The sequence below is a fragment of the Elgaria multicarinata genome, chromosome 6, assembly GCF_023053635.1.
Source record: "Elgaria multicarinata webbii isolate HBS135686 ecotype San Diego chromosome 6, rElgMul1.1.pri, whole genome shotgun sequence".
NCBI lineage: Eukaryota > Metazoa > Chordata > Lepidosauria > Squamata > Anguidae > Elgaria > Elgaria multicarinata.
Genome location: NC_086176.1, coordinates 20,405,174 through 20,423,356, shown reverse-complemented (window position 1 = coordinate 20,423,356; position 18,183 = coordinate 20,405,174). Strand labels below are relative to the sequence as shown.

The following is an 18,183-nucleotide window of genomic DNA, read 5'->3' as shown; positions in this document are numbered from 1 at the left end:
CCCTCCTCACACATATGAATAGGGTCAGAGGCTTGGATCCAACTATCAAATCCTGGTTTGATTATAACATCTGAAGCATTTCAAAGTGATTGACAGATGGACATGACTCTTCGAAAAGATTATAAGTGTAGAAGATTACATGTGCGTATTAAATTCAGGTTTCCTTTTAAAGTAGTTCAGTTTTTTACAGAAACACCATAATTTGACACAAACAAATTTAACTAAAGTAAATTATACATTAAATTTAACTAAAGTAGATTATATTGCTGCTATTATTATTATTATTATTATTATTATTATTATTAATCACTTATTTTGTACACCATCTTGTGAACAAGTTATTTGGAATTAACTCCCATAGAATTCATGGGACAAGTGAGTAAGGATTGGCTTTCTAGAAGGTTACTCTGCTCAATATAAATGAATTAAAGGAAATTGAACCCACTCCCAAAATAGAGGCTCGTGTGGCACAGAGTGGTAAGCGGCAGTTACTGCAGCCGAAACTCTCCCCACGGCCTGAGTTCGATCCCAGCAGAAGCTGGTTCTCAGGCAGCCGGCTCAGGTCAACTCAGCCTTCCATCCTCCCGAGGTCGGTAAAATGAGTACCCAGCTAGCTGGGGGAAAGGCAACTGCGACTGGGGAAGGCAATGGCAAACCACCACGCTACAAAGTCTGCCAAGAAAACGCCAGCGAAAGCAGGCGTCCCTCTAGGAGTCAGCAATGACTCAAGTGCTTGCACGAGAGGTTCCTTTCCTTTTCTTTCCCAAAATCTAAGTAATCCTGTCTTACAGATAAGTTTCCAAAAACTAGAAATGCAATCCTTCTACTCAGAAATAAGTCCCGCTGTGTTCAATCAGACTTACTCCCCAATAAATGTGTACAGTATTGCAGCCAGGTGGAGCAATCCTACAGGTGGGTGACGGAGAGCATTGGAGGAACTAAAGATTCCAAATCCCTGCCAGGTTCGCACAGTAAGAAGGAAGAGAGGAGCAGCATTTTTGCTATGTGTGCGGGGTGTGTGTGTGTTGGTTCTTTACAAGACCGGGTTTTGGTGTTGTTGTTTTTAACAAATTTACACACACACACACACAAAGATTTTAATGGGAGGGAAATAATTTACTGTGATGCCCTCTCAGGGACTACGGAATTGCAGCCTAAGTGTTGCTGATGCATTTCTGATGATGGCCATAGCAAAAAGAGTGCATGGAACGGTGCTAACTTCATAATATTTTCAAGATGATAGCCCTTTTAAAAATATATATTGGTTTTTCTCTCTGTACTAGCAGCATTCCTGAGACAGATATCTTGTAATGGCTCAAGGATTAAGTATCTTCCAGAAAGAGAATGCCTCCTCTATACATACCTTCTCTATGGCACATTCAACAAATTTCAACTACTCAAAATAACTCCCCACTCATTCTCCTAGGGAATCTTAACAAGTGTCTTCATGTAGAAGATCTAATTCTATGAAGAGTGGTTCTCTAGTTTTCTGCCAAGAAGTCCCCACTACTAAAAAAAGAATATGCAGAATGCCACATGCTGCTAGCTAGATCTATGTGATTAGGTTAAAGTCAATATCCCCAACGTCATATCATCTGTACTTGAATGAGTATCACCTGTACTTGAAATAACAGGTGCTACATATTAACTCTGCAGTTAATACGTAGCATTGAAACCACAATAAGAAAAGTATGGATCCCAGAATTCACGCTTAGACACTTGAACAGCTTTGCATAATCACACTGAAAAAATTACTTGGATTAGATTATTTTAAGAAGCAACTGACTAAGAGCCATTGTTATTTTACTTCACAGGATAAATGGTAAGTCTCCACAGATGCTCCTGCTCTAAAGAGAGATCCCCTGGGTTGTAGGCCTAGAATCTTTGCCTCTGAATGTTGTTCAGGTAACTTTCACTCCTACGCTATATAAACTCCCTGCTTTCTCTTTGCAGCCTCTGTCCTCTTACATCAGGCTCTTTTACATGCTTCTTTCTCTAACTCTCTTCTTCACTCAATTCCTGCTTACCTGCCAGGTTAACTAACAATGGACAATCCCTGTTCATGTTGCTTTATCTTGGGATGCCTATGTCACCCAAATACATCAGCATTCAATCCACATTCAGGCCAACTGACCACTCCATCAATCAACAGCTCATTCCAGAGTTCCCAATGCAGTTCAGCCCTTTGTCCACTTAGTGGCTTTATCCTGCCAGGAAGTGCCACCCTCCCCTCTGCATGTGGGGGAAAAAACATACAGCCCATGATAGCAAATTATTTATCACACAGTACGCTTAAGTTAAAAGTGAAATTATTCTTAAACCTGGAATTCATCCAAAGATGGTTCAAATAATAGTGCATGGATCTCTAAAATTAGCTCTGCAAGAAACATTGGGACAAAAGATTCCTCTTCCTCTGGTCCTGTAACTGCCGTGCCTCCCTAAAATAAAAAGCAGCAACAATCAGGAAATGAAAATAAATTCTTAAGTTAGAATACCTAGGTACTCTATCTCATCACATTTCTGAAAACTAATAGTTTAAAAGCCTGTTACAGATTTGCACTTTTCAGAAGCAACGTAAGTTCCATCCACAAGATCAGATTCAGGAACACATGCAACATGTCACTGTTTAGGTTGTAGGACATCCCAAATGTACCTCTGATTTCTGTTGTATGGTTGAAACAGTTAATCTTTTTTAAGCGTCCTGATAAATAAATTCAGACCATTTTAGTGGGGCTTGTCCTAATCTGACACTCCCAAAATTCTCCAACCAGGCAACCACAAATACTTCCAGTTTAGTTCATAACATTCAGGACTTAAACCAATGTTAATTTATCTGTAAATGTGCTCTAATATGTGGAACAGAAAGTCTCACAGTGTAAAGCCCAGTATTGGGCAAAAGGCGGATACAAATATTATAAATAATATTTATTTATTTATTATATTTTTATACCGCCCAATAGCTGAAGCTCTCTGGGCGGTTCACAAAAATTAAAACCATAATAAAACAACCAACAGGTTAAAAACACAAATACAAAATACAGTATAAAAAGCCAACTGACCAAGCCAATAATAATAATAATAATAATAATAATAATAATAATAATAATAATAATGCCCCCAGCAAAACACCCGGCTGTAGGTACTATATTATCATGAATAATAATTAGGGGTGTGCATGGACCCCCCAATCCGCTTTGTGGCCCGATCCGGAGAATCCGGATCGCACCCAATCCTCTTCGCGCCGCTCCGCCCGTCTCCCGCTCTGCAGAGCGAGATCCGGCTTTGCCGCCGTCACTATATGGACGGCGGTGGCGGAAGCACAAGATAAGGCACCCACCCACCCCACCCCCTTACCTTCCTCCATCGCGGGCTTCAATTGAGGCCCCAGTTGAAGCCGGAAGAGTCCTCGGCCTTCACTTCCGGCTTCAACCGGGGCCTCAATTGAAGCCTGCGACGGAGGAAGATAAGCGTCCCTCCTCCCTGCCCTTACCTGGCGTCGCCACCGCATGGATGGCGGCGCCGGCGGCGCCAGGTAGGCCAGGCGCCCGCCCCCGCCCCCTTACCTTCCTCCGTCGTGGGCTTCAATTGAGGCCCCGGTTGAAGCCGGAAAAGGCCTTGGACTTCACTTCTGGCTTCAACCGGGGCCTCAATTGAAGCCTGCGACGATGGAAGGTAAGTGTCCCTCCTCCCTGCTCCCTTACCTGGTGCTGCCGCCGCCACCGCCGCATGGATGGCGGCGCCGGCAGCGCCAGATTAGTCCCCCTCCCCCCTACTTACCTGCAGGCAAAGCTCCGGATTGAGGCGATCCTCTTCGCCTCGATCCACAGCCCCCCTGACTCTCTTCGCCTCCGCCTTTTTCGGAGGCGAATTAGGCCGCCTCGCTCCTGCTTCTCTGAACCGAAGAGAAGCGGAGCACATCCCTAATAATAATCTATTGTGCAGTGGATTTTATTAGATTGTATGATTTTATTAGATTGTAAGCCTATGCGGCAGGGTCTTGCTATTTACTGTTTTACTCTGTACAGCACCATGTACATTGATGGTGCTATATAAATAAATAATAATAATAATAATAATAATGGACTGCTTTGTTGTTGTTTTGTGCTGTTAAAAGGCAACAAAATAAATGTGTATCAATGGCATATTGGTCTGAAAGTGGTGTGTTCTATGGAAGAAATCTGAAAAGTAAAGTGCTTTGTTTTCTAATTTCTGCTTTAGGTAGGTACAGAATACAATCAACAGTTGACTACATATAACATTTTTAGAAAATGTGTTTTGGATCTCTGCTGATAAAATGGTTTACACAGAACACTGAAGGGAGAAAAAAAACACTGGCCCAGTTCAGAAGACACCTTAAGCCATGGCTTTACCCACAGTGAATAAGGCCTTTTGCTTTATTCACCATGGTTAAAGCCATGGTTTAAGGTGTCTTCTGAATACAGCCTGGCTTTCTGGCTTAACCACCATGGTTAAAGTCATGGTTTAAGGTGTTTTTTTGAACAGGGCCAGTTTCTTGTTATATCCATGGGTTTGAACTTTTAGTTGTCTGTCCCCCAACAACCCAGAGTTCTGGGTTTGGACACCATGGAAGGTCTTTGTGTTATCCCAGCAAAAGCAGACAGCCAACTAGGAACCCGCACGCATGCTTGCTCCCACTCCTCTTCTCAACAACCCATGGGTTGTTAACTGTGGGTTGTTACAATATGTGAACCAGGCCATTTTATGTAAAAGGGGAGGAGAATCCGTTTGAACAAAACCAAAGAGGCTGATGTAAATAAGCAGGAAACAGTTTTTTTTAAAAAAAACTTAAAGTCAGTTTTCTTAAGTGCCAGATAATGTTTCAGACCAAGCCATTGCAAACAACTCAGCTGGGTGATTGGTCCTAACTGAAAGAACGTTACCTTCTTTTCCACAACTTCGGCTACTTCTTCTGCATTCCACTTCTGGATGACCTCTGGAAGAGGTGTCTTTTTCAACTTATCAGTGAGGTAATTCAAAAGGGTAGTGACAGATTTCACTGCCAAGACATGCATAGTGTTCACTATAAGGTAGTCAGCAAGACGAATAAAGCTGGGAAGCAAAAATGGTGCAATACAGAATATTGTCTTTGTATCTCACAGCCCCTCATGCTTCCTGAATGTCCCAGAGATTTAAATGAGAGTTTCCCTCAAATAAATGAAAAGTGAGAACTACAGAAGGTCTTTAGGCACATATGGACAACCTGTGGCCCTTGGCTGCTCTCTGTGGGTTGCCCTGCCCACTTTTCCCCACCACCCTGCTGATCACTCATCTAATAATTGTGGAGAAACAGCTACTTTAAGCTTCTCAACCACCTCAGTGATCCTCACATAGCCTGTTGTTTCCCCGCTATTAGCAGTGAGGAAACAACAACCTGCATCAGAATTGCTAGAAAGAATGACAAGCTAAAGCCCCTCCTTTCAGACAGTGATCCCAATTCAGAGATTACCATTTCATCATTGCTAATAGCAGCAGAGAAAGCATGATCTGTAGAAGGATCACGGGGTTGGGGGGAGGGGGTTGGGAGAAATAGGAAGAGGGAGGAGCCTTGAACCTCTCCACCACCACTCCCAGTGATCCTAATACACACACATACACACACACACACACACACACACACACACTAACCTTGCCCTCCTGAAGGCAAACTTGATGCAGAGTGCTATTTCCTCGCTGTTACAGGAAATAGTGATCTGAAACACATACACCCATCCCTTGATCTCAGCAGGCAGGGAGGGAAGGTTAAAACCTCCCCATCTCTGTTGCCTGAGGTATGTGTGTACACGTGTGTGAATGCATGCACACGGGCACATGCATGCCTGCTCCATCACCTGGAATTTCACGAGGGCTTTGAGGCCAAAAAGGTTGCCCACTCCTGCCTTTAGGGTTTGGTGCTAATTAAGAAAGGAAAACAGCTATATACACACCAGCAGCAAAGAAAAGGTAGACCTGTTAGTTATCACTATGCCCAAAACCTAATCACAGAACATACACTTTCTTAATGAGAAGAATGTCACAAACCAATTACTGGCATGATGTAACACAATCAAATTTTATATTAATTTTTTTGTGCTAATATGTATGCATCTAATGAAGTGAGCTCTAAGCCCACAAAGGCTTATACTACAATAAATCTGTTTTATTCTAAGTACCACACAACTATTTATTAGTTTAGACAGGTTCCATTTACACAAGATTTATGATAACTTAATAAATTATTAACCAATTTTTACAATGTGCTAGTCAATTGTAAAAAATCTGCCAACGCATTACACAATCTTTCTAAATGATTTCATGCCTGCTTTTTAATGTTACCAATAATACTTTAATTTGGGGAAATTTAAGGAGCAGTTTTGGGCTTTGGTAGGAAGAACTGCTGGAAGGAAAATTCACAAAATAACATTTGGGGATGCACAGATGTGTGTGATTGTGGTCATCAGTTGAATTTTAAGATGCCTTTTAATAATGTGCTGCTTTTAATAACATATTAGTTTGAAATGTTTTAATCAGTTATATATATTTTACGGTGTTTGCATTTGTGTTGTACCCCACCTCGATCCGGAGGGAGAGGTGGGTAGCAAAAATATTATTATTATTCGCAAGCAACACTTCTACAAAATAAAATTTCTTATATTTATGATTTCTAAACTGAGAGAAAAGTAGCATTAGATGAGGCCCTGCAAAGAGCCCAATACTAACCATGTCAGCCTGGCACACTGAGCCCTTTTGTTGGCCTGCTCTGTGTATGTCATTTTTTCAATCTGTTCACTGTAAACATCTTTGTCAACACGAGCAACAGTGGCACTCGCAGGAGTTATCTTTGTGGACACCGTTGTTATCTGTTCTGGTGATAATAAAGGTGCATATTGCAGAAATTATTTCAAGCACTAAACTAAACCAATACATTACATTTACACTCAGGTCGACTCAGCCTTCCATCTTTCCGAGGTCGGTAAAATGAGTGCCCAGCTAGCTGGGGGAGAGGTAGCCACGACTGGGGAAGGCAATGGCAAACCACCCCGCTACAAAGTTTGCCAAGAAAACGTCAGCGAAAGCAGGCGTCCTCTAGGAGTTAGCAATGACTCAAGTGCTTACACGAGAGGTTCCTTTCCCTTTCCTTTTCTTTATTATAAGCAAAGGCTATTTTTTGCCAGAAATCACAATATCATGCATAATAACACCAAGAAGTGTTTTTTAAACAAAACTTTGTATCAATAAGAGAGAAAGATAACTTTTAAACACAGAGAGAGCAATCCTATGGCCCCTAGACAGTGTCTGGGGGACATAGAATTATTCAGTTTTCTGGCTCTGACATCAGACAGTGTTCCGATCTTGGAGCCCGGAAACTGTGCTCCCCGCCCTCTCCCCCTCAGAGATGACGTAGAGACAACCGAAACGGCTGCTGCTACACATTCATAAACACCAGCTTGTAGAAGGGCACGGAGCGGAGGGAACCAGGGACATGGGGATATGAACTATCCCCGGCTGTCCCCAGCCACTTTCCTCTCTGAAGCCTCTGTGAGATGCGTGAAAATGCTCATCTACCTAAAACGGAAAGTGGGAGTGCATTGGTCTGCATTGGATACTCCTAAGCCTCCAAGTTTGGAGGCTTACGAGTACTCAGGGCAGATCTGGCAGGATTGCACACTAAATATTGTAACATCCACTGATACTCATCAGTAGAATTTGTCAATGGCCTGATTTACCATAGTTTAGCGTTACGTTAGGAATCCTGCTCAAGTCCTGGACTCGCATGCCCCTTCCTCCTCTACCACTGCTGTGAGTTTCTTGTTTAAACCTGTTAAATTTTAACTGGGGGAACTCTAGATAGCAATGCTTTAATAAACCAGAATCATAAACCACTGTTGGACCTTGGGTTGTTTTAACTAACCACAGTTTCTCAAGTATGGATGTTTCAGGAAACTGTGATTACTTTAAAATTAAAAGGAAAATCTTTTGATCCCATTCTCACATGTCTGGAGGGGCTCGTGCAGATATAATGGGAAATCACTGCGTAATTTAAAGGCTCCAATCTTAAAGGCAGCCTAAAAATAATTTTAAGTAAATATTTTCCCCTTTTCCCATCATGTCTGACTTGGGCCAATTCCTTGTAATTAGAATAAGGAAATAAATGTTCTTTTTTTTTCTAAATGTCACTTTTGTACCTGTACTCTCTGTTGCATAAAAGTAGTTATCAGGAGTGAATCCAGACTCAAGCAATGCAGTTCGACATGCACCTCGAACCACTTCTTTGGCTAATTCCCTGAACTCTGACAGATGAGAAGCCACCTGAAAGTTATAGGGTATTTAGAGAATAAGGGATATTAAATCTCACTCCAAAAAAGGTATATATAACTGTGAAAGACTGAACCAATGATACTCACTACTTTTAGCTGGTCGAACTGAGTGTCTTTAAATTCCACCAGCGCGTATATGTAACCTTTTTCAATTTGACAAAGTGCCATGTCACTGATTCTATAGCACATTTCTTGGATGTTAAGTATCGCCGGTCTCAAACACTGCAAAATAGTAAGAACAAGGCTGGATCTACACTATTGCTTTAAAGCACTTTATATCAGTTTTAAAGTGCTTTAAAGCAGTTAAAGTGCTTTATAACTGTTATAAAGCACTTTAAAGCAGTAGTGTAGATCCGGCCCAAGTTACCAAGACAGAAACAAACATTACTGCGAAGGTTTCATCTGGTTGATGTGAGAAGAGCATACAGGTTTGTTTTCATATTCCCATCAATCCTGGGAGGCAAGAAATTATGTGGTTAGACTTTTTTTATACCTCCCCCTGCCTGTTGTGACTCCCTCTGCCCATTCTGAGGCCAAGCTTGTGAGAGATAGCAGTAAGAATACTTAGGGGAAAGTCTTTGGTCATTCTGAGCATCTGTGATCGAGAGCAAGATAACTAGGGAGTATGTTGGCTCCCAGTGACATTATATGAGTGGGTGTTGGAAAGAAGAAAAAGAAGGATCCAACAGTCACCAACTGAGATACAAGATTGTGGTGGGGGGATCCTGTATGCTCTCATCACATCAGCCCGAAGAAACGTTAATGGTAAGTTCCAATGCTTCTTTCTCTACTGGTGTAAGGGAACATACAGATTGGGATATACAGTATAATTGTGGTAGGCTTTGGTGGGTTAAGCAGCTGTTTAGTTATGAAGGGAACATCTGCTGCAGTCATCTCCTTCCGCAGGCTGCTTTTGCAAAGATACAGATGTCCAATTTGTCTTTTTGTAAACATGTTTGCAGAAGAAAGCCAGTCTCTTTTTTTTTTCTTTTACATCATCTCATGAAGTCTTTCTAAGAAGCCTTATAGATGAAGATTAGGTTGGTTGCCTACTTCTTGGAGGACAGCAGGGTGGCAAGGACCTCTGGTGATTTCCCCATTTCCTCTCAGTTTCAAATAGCTAAGGAGAGACATGCTGGGCCTGGGTGATAGACACCGGACCCTGCATTAACAGATTTGGAATGTTTGAAAGGAATCATGATTCTGCTTGTTCCCTTCTGATTTTTCAATGTACCCTTGCTAGTTGAGCAACTGCGGGGAAGAAGCATAAGGGGTATTAGGGCACCTACACTTTCAGCTCCCTCTCTCGGGAATCTTGAGAAGAAACTTAAGAGACGTAACTTATTGGTGAGGTAGATTAGTCTATAGTTATGTGGCCTGTGTATTGCTCTTTTGGGAGGGAAAGTGTTGTGCTTGGAGCAGACTACTTGTTTTGTAGAGTTTGAGGTTCTTCCTTCAAGGCATTTCTTTGCTAGTGCCATAGAGAGAATGACTATATGAAAAGGAAGACAGGGCTCCTGTAACTTTAACAGTTATATAGAAAAGGGAATTTCAGCAGGTGTCACTTGTATGCATGCAGCACCTGGTGAAATTCCCTCTTCATCGCAACAGTTAAAGCCCTGCCCTCTTTTGCATCTGGTCATTCTAGAAAAGAAGGCAGGCCTCCTGCAGCTTTAACTGTTGTGATAAAGAGGGAATTTCAACAGGTGCTGCATGCATACAAGTGACACCTGCTGAAATTCCCTTTTCTATACAGTAAAGATACAATAGCCCTGTCCTGCTTTCCATATGGCCACCCTAACAAACAGAGAAAAAGTGGGAAGCGAAAAAGTTAAAGAAAGATAAAGAAAACAGCGGGAGAAAGACAAAAAGAGCAGAAAAGAGAAAGCAAGAAGGGAACAGCAACTGGAAAACTGATAAGCCTGGGTTTCTAGAGAAGAGATGGATATGACCTCAGCCATTCTGGAAAGTAATTGGGAAGGAGTCACAACAAGAGGAATGACCAAAGGGCCTAACCATGTGGTTTCCTGCTCCTCAACTCTGCTGGGAATACAAAAACCAATCTGTATCCTCTGGCTTACTAACAGAAAAAGTTAAGATTCTAAAGCACTGTTAGCTTCACCAATTTTTGGAAACAATGGTTTTCCAGAGTTTTGCTCCTGATGCTCACTGATGGAAGGGGGTGGATTTTGTCAATTATCCATGTCTTCTGCAGGCTCCTGAAAAGCTAGGGAACCTCTGAAATAGTGTGGGCTACAAAATCAGAGGAAATCTCCTCCCCTTTCCATTAGAAGGCACCTTTGATGGATCAATGTCCCTTCTGTCATTGAAAAAGCTCCTTCTGTGAAGGGAAGGACACACAATATCATGACTTTTAGATTACAAACTTCTGTGACTTTTTATACTTTCTATGAACTTCTGTGACTTTACTGATTCAAGTCCAGAAGCATTAGTTCAATCCCTGAGACCTAAAAAGGTATGTTAATCTCAATATATTACAACAGCAAGATAACGTATAGTTTACTGTAAATAGTTTTAACGGTCAGATCTTCAATACACTTCACATACATCATCTCACTAATAAAAGCATTCGCAATACATACTGCATTAACAATGAATAAGTGCTTCTGCAAAGCTCGACGACATGCACTAATCTTCTTGGAGCGGACATTCTTCCTCCATACATTAAATGACTTCCATTTGCGAAATATAGCAAATATAGTAATTCTGGAAAGTGCTCTGTGATAGAGGTATTCCTGCTCCCAGCGTTCAAGTTCCATATATTCAACCTCTCCATTACACGTATGAATAACTGCTTTCTGGCTAATAGTGTAGTAGTCATTTTTGTTAATGCAGTCATACCTTACAATTCTAAAAGTAAATGAAAACATCTAGTTTAATATGGTAGACAATAACTAAATTCACACAGCTGACGTGACATGAACAAGCTGGTATCAATCTCTTTCTGTGCCTGTTGGGTACCTCTAAGAAACTAGAGTCTAATAATAACAATTTCAGGTACTTTCAGTTTCCTTACATAGAACCAAATTATGTGTCATTCTATTGCACATATTCTGCTGCCACCTGTTAACAGGAGAGGGAAGAGTGCTGGAAATTAGCACAACTCCCCTGATCATGTCAAGACCTATTTCTAACATTTCCTGAGAAACTGAACACACTACATTGTTGTTGCAATTATCGGAAGTCACATTTCCCCCTCAAGTCTGTCAGTGAGAAATAAAGACTGTTAATTGCATTATTGTACTCAGGAGAAAGCTACATGAATGGGTGTCTCCTGTTTGCCATGACAAATGGCAATGCATGGTGGTACACAGTATGTTAACTACCTATGAATGATTGCCCAGAGACACTAGCCAAGGCAACTTTTCACAACGTTGTCTCTTTGTGTGATCAGGTTTGGCCTGGCCACTGTTGGATTCTTACATGTCTCACACTTCCAACATTTAGTGCATGACTCAAATATTAGCATCAGAAGTAATTCCATCAAAATATTCATTATGTGCATTCAATATCACATTTAACGGGTAAGAATACAAAATTAAATAGTACAATATATGCTGGGTTTTATACCCCCTTGAGTAAAGACCATAAGAATATTGACCTGCCACCAAAAAAGGAGAATGATAGTATAAACAATGGCAAATTTATAGTTCACATTAAATTCAAAATGACTACTAATTGTAAAATTCATCACTGTAAAAGTTAAATAAATTAACTCACTTCAGTTTGAATGAATCATATTCAATTGATGACCTGGGTACTGCTGGTGTCATGTATAGAAAACCAAGGTTTTTGTTTTCGCATATTATTCTTATAATTTGTAGAGGTTCAGAAATATTAGCTTTAATTACTTCTTCTGGTTCACCAAATGTACGAATAGGTGGAGTGGAGCTTGGTCTGCAAGCACATATCTTTACTGCACTACGTGGCTGTTTAGGAGGGGTAGGAAGTCGTACCTTAGCACTCAATAACTGCAAAGATAAAGTAAAAGGAATTTATATCTCACTGTTCACTTTAATAACCCAAATCCTTTTTGCTCAAATGATTCACTAATATTTTTTGTGATTTCTAAAAATCCCAATATTTTCTTGCATATCCATATTCAATATTATAATATTGCAGAATTGCCTGTAAAGCAATAATGTCAATAAGGGTTAATATTTCGATGACTCTATGTAGATGTTAACACTAACAGTGGTTAAAGTGTTGGACTGGGAGTAAGGAGATCTGGGTTCTAGTACCCACTCAGCCATGGAAACCCACTGGGTGACTTTGGGCCAGTCACAGACTCTCAGCCCAGCCTACCTCACAGGGTTGTTGTTGTGAGGATAAAATGGAGAGGAGTAGGATTATGTACGCTGCCTTGGGTTCCTTCGAAGAAAAATGGTAGGATATAAATGCGATGATGATGATGATGATGATAATAATAATAATAATAATTGTTCACTAGCAGCAGTGAGTTTTGGCCCAGTGCATTCCTACTCCAGCACAACTCTGAGGAGATTGGAAGCTTTTGCTCCCTGATTTAAGCTAAGAAAATTTCACGTTACATCTGAACTGTGGAAACTCTGGTTAGTTAAACTCTGGTTTATGGTTCTATCTTGTTTGAATAAACCATAGTTTAAACTAACCAGAGACCCTTCAGTCCGAATGTAACAAGAAACTCTGGTTAGTTTAAAACTAAGAGTCACAAAATGAAACAGAAGTAGGATTTTCCTAACTCACACTATTGATCACCTATATGGCCATAGCTAATCAGGTTGCAAATCTTTTTCAACCCGAAGATGGACAAATAGGAGAGGTACCACGATGGACAAATGGTAAAGGAACCACATGGTAACAGTAGCTTAGGGTTCTTCTCTTTCATTTTGATAAAAACACTAGAACTATCTGTCCCGCGTGACTGTTCTAGAAAAGCTATAGAACTGTTTGCTCTATGGTTATCATGCAACAAGTGCTTCAAGGTGTTATTAAGGAATGTGGGCAAATTTTTAACAAAATAATGAAACTGAGAGACTTGATTTTACGAACTCATTTAATTTCAAATTTAAGAAAAAGATCTGAACGTTGATAATTTTTAAAAAATTCAGTTCAAATTAGGAATGTCAGAGAAATCTGCAACCCATTCAAATAAGTTTGGATTTCTATGAATCCGACCTGCGGATTCCGCAGCAGACAGGCTTTTCCTGAGTTGCATGGATTCTGCAGACTTGCAGGTCATTTTTTAAAAACTTTTGGAGGGGAGAAGAACCTCATTATACATGTTTTAATTCAAACAATATTTATTTTAACTCAAAGAACATATGGGGAAATCATTTACTACAGTTTGTTTTATTGTTGATTTAATAATGCATTGTAATCTTCCGTGAAAATGTTATTGAAAGTGAAATTATTATTTTTTTATAAATTTAAAAATCGTACTAGATAAAGACAACCAATACCTGTCTTTCCCGTAACTCTTCATGGATCTCAGTTAATATTGGTTCCATAGGAACAGGCCATTTTCTTTTCTCTGCTGAAGTTTTAGGTAGTAATACTCCAGAAGCTATTAATTTCTCCCTGTTCTTTTGGTATATATAGTCAGGCTGCTTGTGGCACTGGTATATTTTTAATGCAGGCTCAATTGAGGAGAAACAAAGACAATTTTAAATCAAATCATCTATGAAAATTACAAATTCTATACAACTTAAATAAATAAATAAATGAAATTAGATCAATTCTTATGTATCCATGGTAAAAGGAATGAGAATGGGAGGGGATGCAGCCCACTCCATCATTATTAAGGCATCAGAATTACATCTGCACCAGCCCAGTGTTTCAATCAGGGATTGAACAAGTAAAGGGTATTTTGCTCTTCATATGAAAATCCAGATTCTGTCATAACTCATAAAAACATGATAGAGTTCATTATGGACTGGCAGCTCCAGTTATCTCAGAAAGCAGTTGGGAATGTAAGGCTGCCACTTTGCCAAATTACACCAAAGATTTTTTCTTTGTCACTAGCTAGATTTGTAAAGCTCAACCTCAGTTATAGCTAATAAGCAGTTATTAAATTTATATATATTTACATGAATCATTAGCTCCCTTCAAGGGTTATAAACATATACAAATAGAGGGCATATGTGCAGGGTTCTCTATCCTGTCACCGTGTTCAGCCAAATGTGCATTCTTCCTCTTTAGACCTTCCCTGTCCACACAGTGGAAAGCCAGCACATATGTTCCCGGCAGCTTTCACATGCACATGTCTGAAGAGGGCTAATATTTATTTTTTAATTTATTTTAAAATTTTCTAAACTGTCCACTTATGCCAGAATAAATTGTGAAGTGAACAGTGTCCACAAAAGCTTATGCCAGAATAAATTGGTTTGTCTATAAAGTGCCGCATAACAACTTCAAATTGTACTAATAGTCATATAAAATTGCATGGATCATTTAATAGTTAAACTAGAGTGACCATATGAAAAGGAGGACAGGGCTCCTGTATCTTTAACAGTTGCACAGAAAAGGGAATTTCTCCAGGTGACATTTGTATGCATGCAGCACCTGGTGAAATTCCCTCTTCATCACAACAGTTAAAGCTGCTGGTGCCCTGCCCTCTTTTAAATCTGGTCACTCCAGTATAGCTCCTGCACCTTTAACTGTTGTGATGAAGAGGGAATTTCACCAGGTGCTGCATGCATACAAATGACACCTGCCGAAATTCCCTTTTCTGTGCAACTGTTAAAGATACAGGAGCCCTGACCTCCTTTTCATATGGTCACTCTAGTTTAAGATGATTAAACATAATTGCAGTCCTAAATACAGTTCCCATGTGTAAATGCTGTCGTTAATGGGACTTACACGAGTTACTCTGCAGAAGACTACAATCAGAATATATAAAAAAGAACCAACAACACTTTCAGTGAACTTTACAGTAATCCAGGATAAAAATAAATAAATCACATTCGTATAGAATAGGCTCTATAATGTAGGCAGCCTACCAAAGGCTCCAATTTTATGGGCTGCTGTCGCTTCCTCGTTCTTTCCTGTGATTTTGTGTTATGTTCAAACTTCAGAGCTTCAGGATTTGCTGCCATGTGTTTTGGAGCCATGCTAACCAGTCTCTTCCTTAATTCATTTCTTGAAGGAGAACTTTTCTCACTTGACGACGACATTTCTCCACTTAAGCTACTTTCCTCACTTCTGCCATTTACAGTGTCTGATGGTTGTGGAGTAAGTTGGAGAGAAGGCAATGACACCCTTCTAGACATCACTGCCTGAAAACGAAACACAGATCACTTCTGAAGTCTAATTTATTGGAACTACCTCATGGATTTTAATCCATAATCAAACATTTTGCACAATCCAATAGGAAGAAGAGGAGGAGGAAGAAGAAGAAGAGGAGGAGGAGGAGGAGGAGGAGGAGGAGGAGGAAGAAGAAGAGGAGAAAGAGGAGGAAGAGGAGGAGGAGGAAGAAGAAGAGGAAGAAGAAGGAGGAAGAGGAGGAGGAGGAGGAAGAGGAGAAGAAGAGGAAGAGGGAGAAGGAGGAGGAGGAGGAAGAGGAAGAAAGAGGAGGAAGAAGAGGAGGAGGAAAAGGAGGAAGAAGAAGAGGAGGAGGAAGAGGAGAAGAAGAGGAAGAAGGAGGAGGAGGAAGAGGAGAAAGAAGAAGAAGAGGAAGAGGAGGAGGAGGAGGAGGAGGAAGAGGGAGAAGGAGGAGAAGGAGGAAGAGGAAGAAAGAGGAGGAAGAAGAGGAGGAGGAAAAGGAGGAAGAAGAAGAGGAGGAGGAAGAGGAGGAGGAAGAGGAGAAGAAGAGGAAGAAGGAGGAGGAGGAAGAGGAGAAAGAAGAAGAAGAGGAAGAGGAGGAGGAGGAGGAAAATGAGTTCCCGTGAAACTACACAGGGACAGACGAGTCAACTTAACCAACATTAAATAGACTGAGGTCGTGCAGGGCGGGGGGGATGGAACCTTAAGGAGCTAAAAGGCCCCTGCAAGTCAGAATGACGCATTCCCCCCCCCAAATAATAACAACAACAACAACAACAACAACAACAACGCGTGGAGGGTCACCTATTTGAGAAACTCACTTTTTCCTCCCAGAAGCGACGGGAACTTCTTCGCTATCACGGGAGTCCTCCCGTTGCCCAGCAACCGTCCCTACAACCCTTTCCCATGGTTCCCCGGGCGGGACGCGAAGAAGGGACGAGCAGCCCCGTCTCTCTATGGTTACTCGCGCGGGCCTCCCTCGCAACAACCAATCAGAGCAGCAAGTGCCGAGTTTGTTTTCGCGCGGGAGGGGCCCTTGCCTCAAGAATGGGGCCCCTCCTCCGCCCACCAGAGCAAACTCAGTCCAGGGTCGTTGCGCTAATGCACCAGTCCCAACCATATTCTTGCAGATATTTCATATCTTTATTCTGAATTACTTACCAATATTTACATTAAAAGCACGTGGCAAATACGAAATTGGCATATTGAACATCTCTGTAGCACTCTGGAATGATCGAAGGGCCTCTTACATTGTCTTATGCCTTGCCAGAAACCTGTACACGTTACCCCCATATTGCAAAGTGGAATGAGTGGGGGTGCTGACACTCAGGGTAGTGTCTTTAATAATAATAATAAGCTAATAGTGAGAGGGTAGTGTCCTTAATATAAAGGTAATCCTTTGCACTAGCCCTCTGCAAAGGATTTTACCATTTTAATCTGTTTTAAGGCGCCTGCTTGATTTCGTGTCGGTTTTACACTGCATGCTTTTGTATCCAAGGGCAACATGCTGTTTTTCTCCCCGAGTCCTAAATCACTTGGGCGACATCTAGTGTCAAGTTAATGGTATACTTGTGGACAGAGCTTTCCTATTTTGATTTGACACAGTTCCGTAATCTCAAAGCGGATCTCGGTGGCATGTTTTTTGCGGAAATTGTCAGGTGAAAACAGGAACAGTTGTTCTCCATAACGTGATATTGTTATGCACTATTTTGTCTGCATTCTGTTGGTATCAACTACTGCCTTCTCTATTTATACACGTCGAATCAGGCCAGTACACTTCACAAATTAATTCAGGAAAATTAATATTCAACGCCATGAAACACAGTTTGTATTTATCTAGCGCCCTAAGCCACTTTCAGAATTGTGTGCACACAATACAATGTCATAGCAAGTAGTTCCCAAACTTGGATACAACTTAGCCACGTACACACTAAAAATATCACAAACCCTCGACACTTTTGACTAGCAATTATTCCAAAACCTCACAAAAAAGTCAAGAGTCACTCTTTAACCACCCCGATTGCACTTACTGTAAATCTATTATGTTGCCATTAAAATAGGGTTGTCACCCAATTAAAGAAAATGGAGGCTGTTTCTACACCTGCCTTTTTTCCCCGGGAACATCGCTGTACATCCAAATGAGACACATGGGATCCCGGGAGCAGGTGGCAACAATCCCACCATTTGCCTGGTATAATCCTTAGGTGTAGGAAGGGCCTGAGTCAATTAATTGATTGACTTTGAATCAATTCATTAATTGATTAAATTTGTATAAGTGTCCGTATGAATAAAATAATGCCACTTGAAGAAAATTCCTATAAGGAAAAAAAAGCATTTTCTCTTTCTTTTTAGATCATGCAAATAATAATAATAATAATAATAATAATAATAATAATAATAATTTATTTATTACCTGCCTCTCGCTCTGGATTGAGGCAGGAAACAACACTAATCTTGGAAGAGACATTCTGTCCTTTGTGAGAGAAGAGGATGTGCATTAAAAATAGTTAAGGGCGCAATCCTATGGGTTGCACCCTTAATGATCGTAAGCCCCTGAACTCGGAGGCTTACAGTCATCCTATGCAGGGCAGGAGGAGCGACAGCA

The 18,183-nt window shown here is 40.8% G+C and overlaps 1 protein-coding gene across 1 annotated transcript in view; it reads right to left on the bottom strand.

The window, feature by feature from the left end:
• DNAH6 (dynein axonemal heavy chain 6) overlaps nucleotides 1-16,470 on the bottom strand; it is a 168,865-nt gene extending 152,395 nt beyond the window's left edge. Inside the window, exons 1-10 of the mRNA XM_063129118.1 lie at nucleotides 16,400-16,470; nucleotides 15,317-15,592; nucleotides 13,778-13,954; nucleotides 12,057-12,307; nucleotides 10,919-11,186; nucleotides 8,403-8,537; nucleotides 8,184-8,307; nucleotides 6,718-6,862; nucleotides 4,902-5,070; nucleotides 2,322-2,438 (exon numbers count right to left, since the gene is read on the bottom strand). Coding sequence (XP_062985188.1) covers nucleotides 2,322-2,438; nucleotides 4,902-5,070; nucleotides 6,718-6,862; nucleotides 8,184-8,307; nucleotides 8,403-8,537; nucleotides 10,919-11,186; nucleotides 12,057-12,307; nucleotides 13,778-13,954; nucleotides 15,317-15,586 — 1,656 coding nt within the window. The 5' untranslated portion in view covers nucleotides 15,587-15,592; nucleotides 16,400-16,470. The remainder of the gene's footprint in view (nucleotides 1-2,321; nucleotides 2,439-4,901; nucleotides 5,071-6,717; nucleotides 6,863-8,183; nucleotides 8,308-8,402; nucleotides 8,538-10,918; nucleotides 11,187-12,056; nucleotides 12,308-13,777; nucleotides 13,955-15,316; nucleotides 15,593-16,399) is intronic.
• Nucleotides 16,471-18,183: the final 1,713 nt, after the last annotated feature.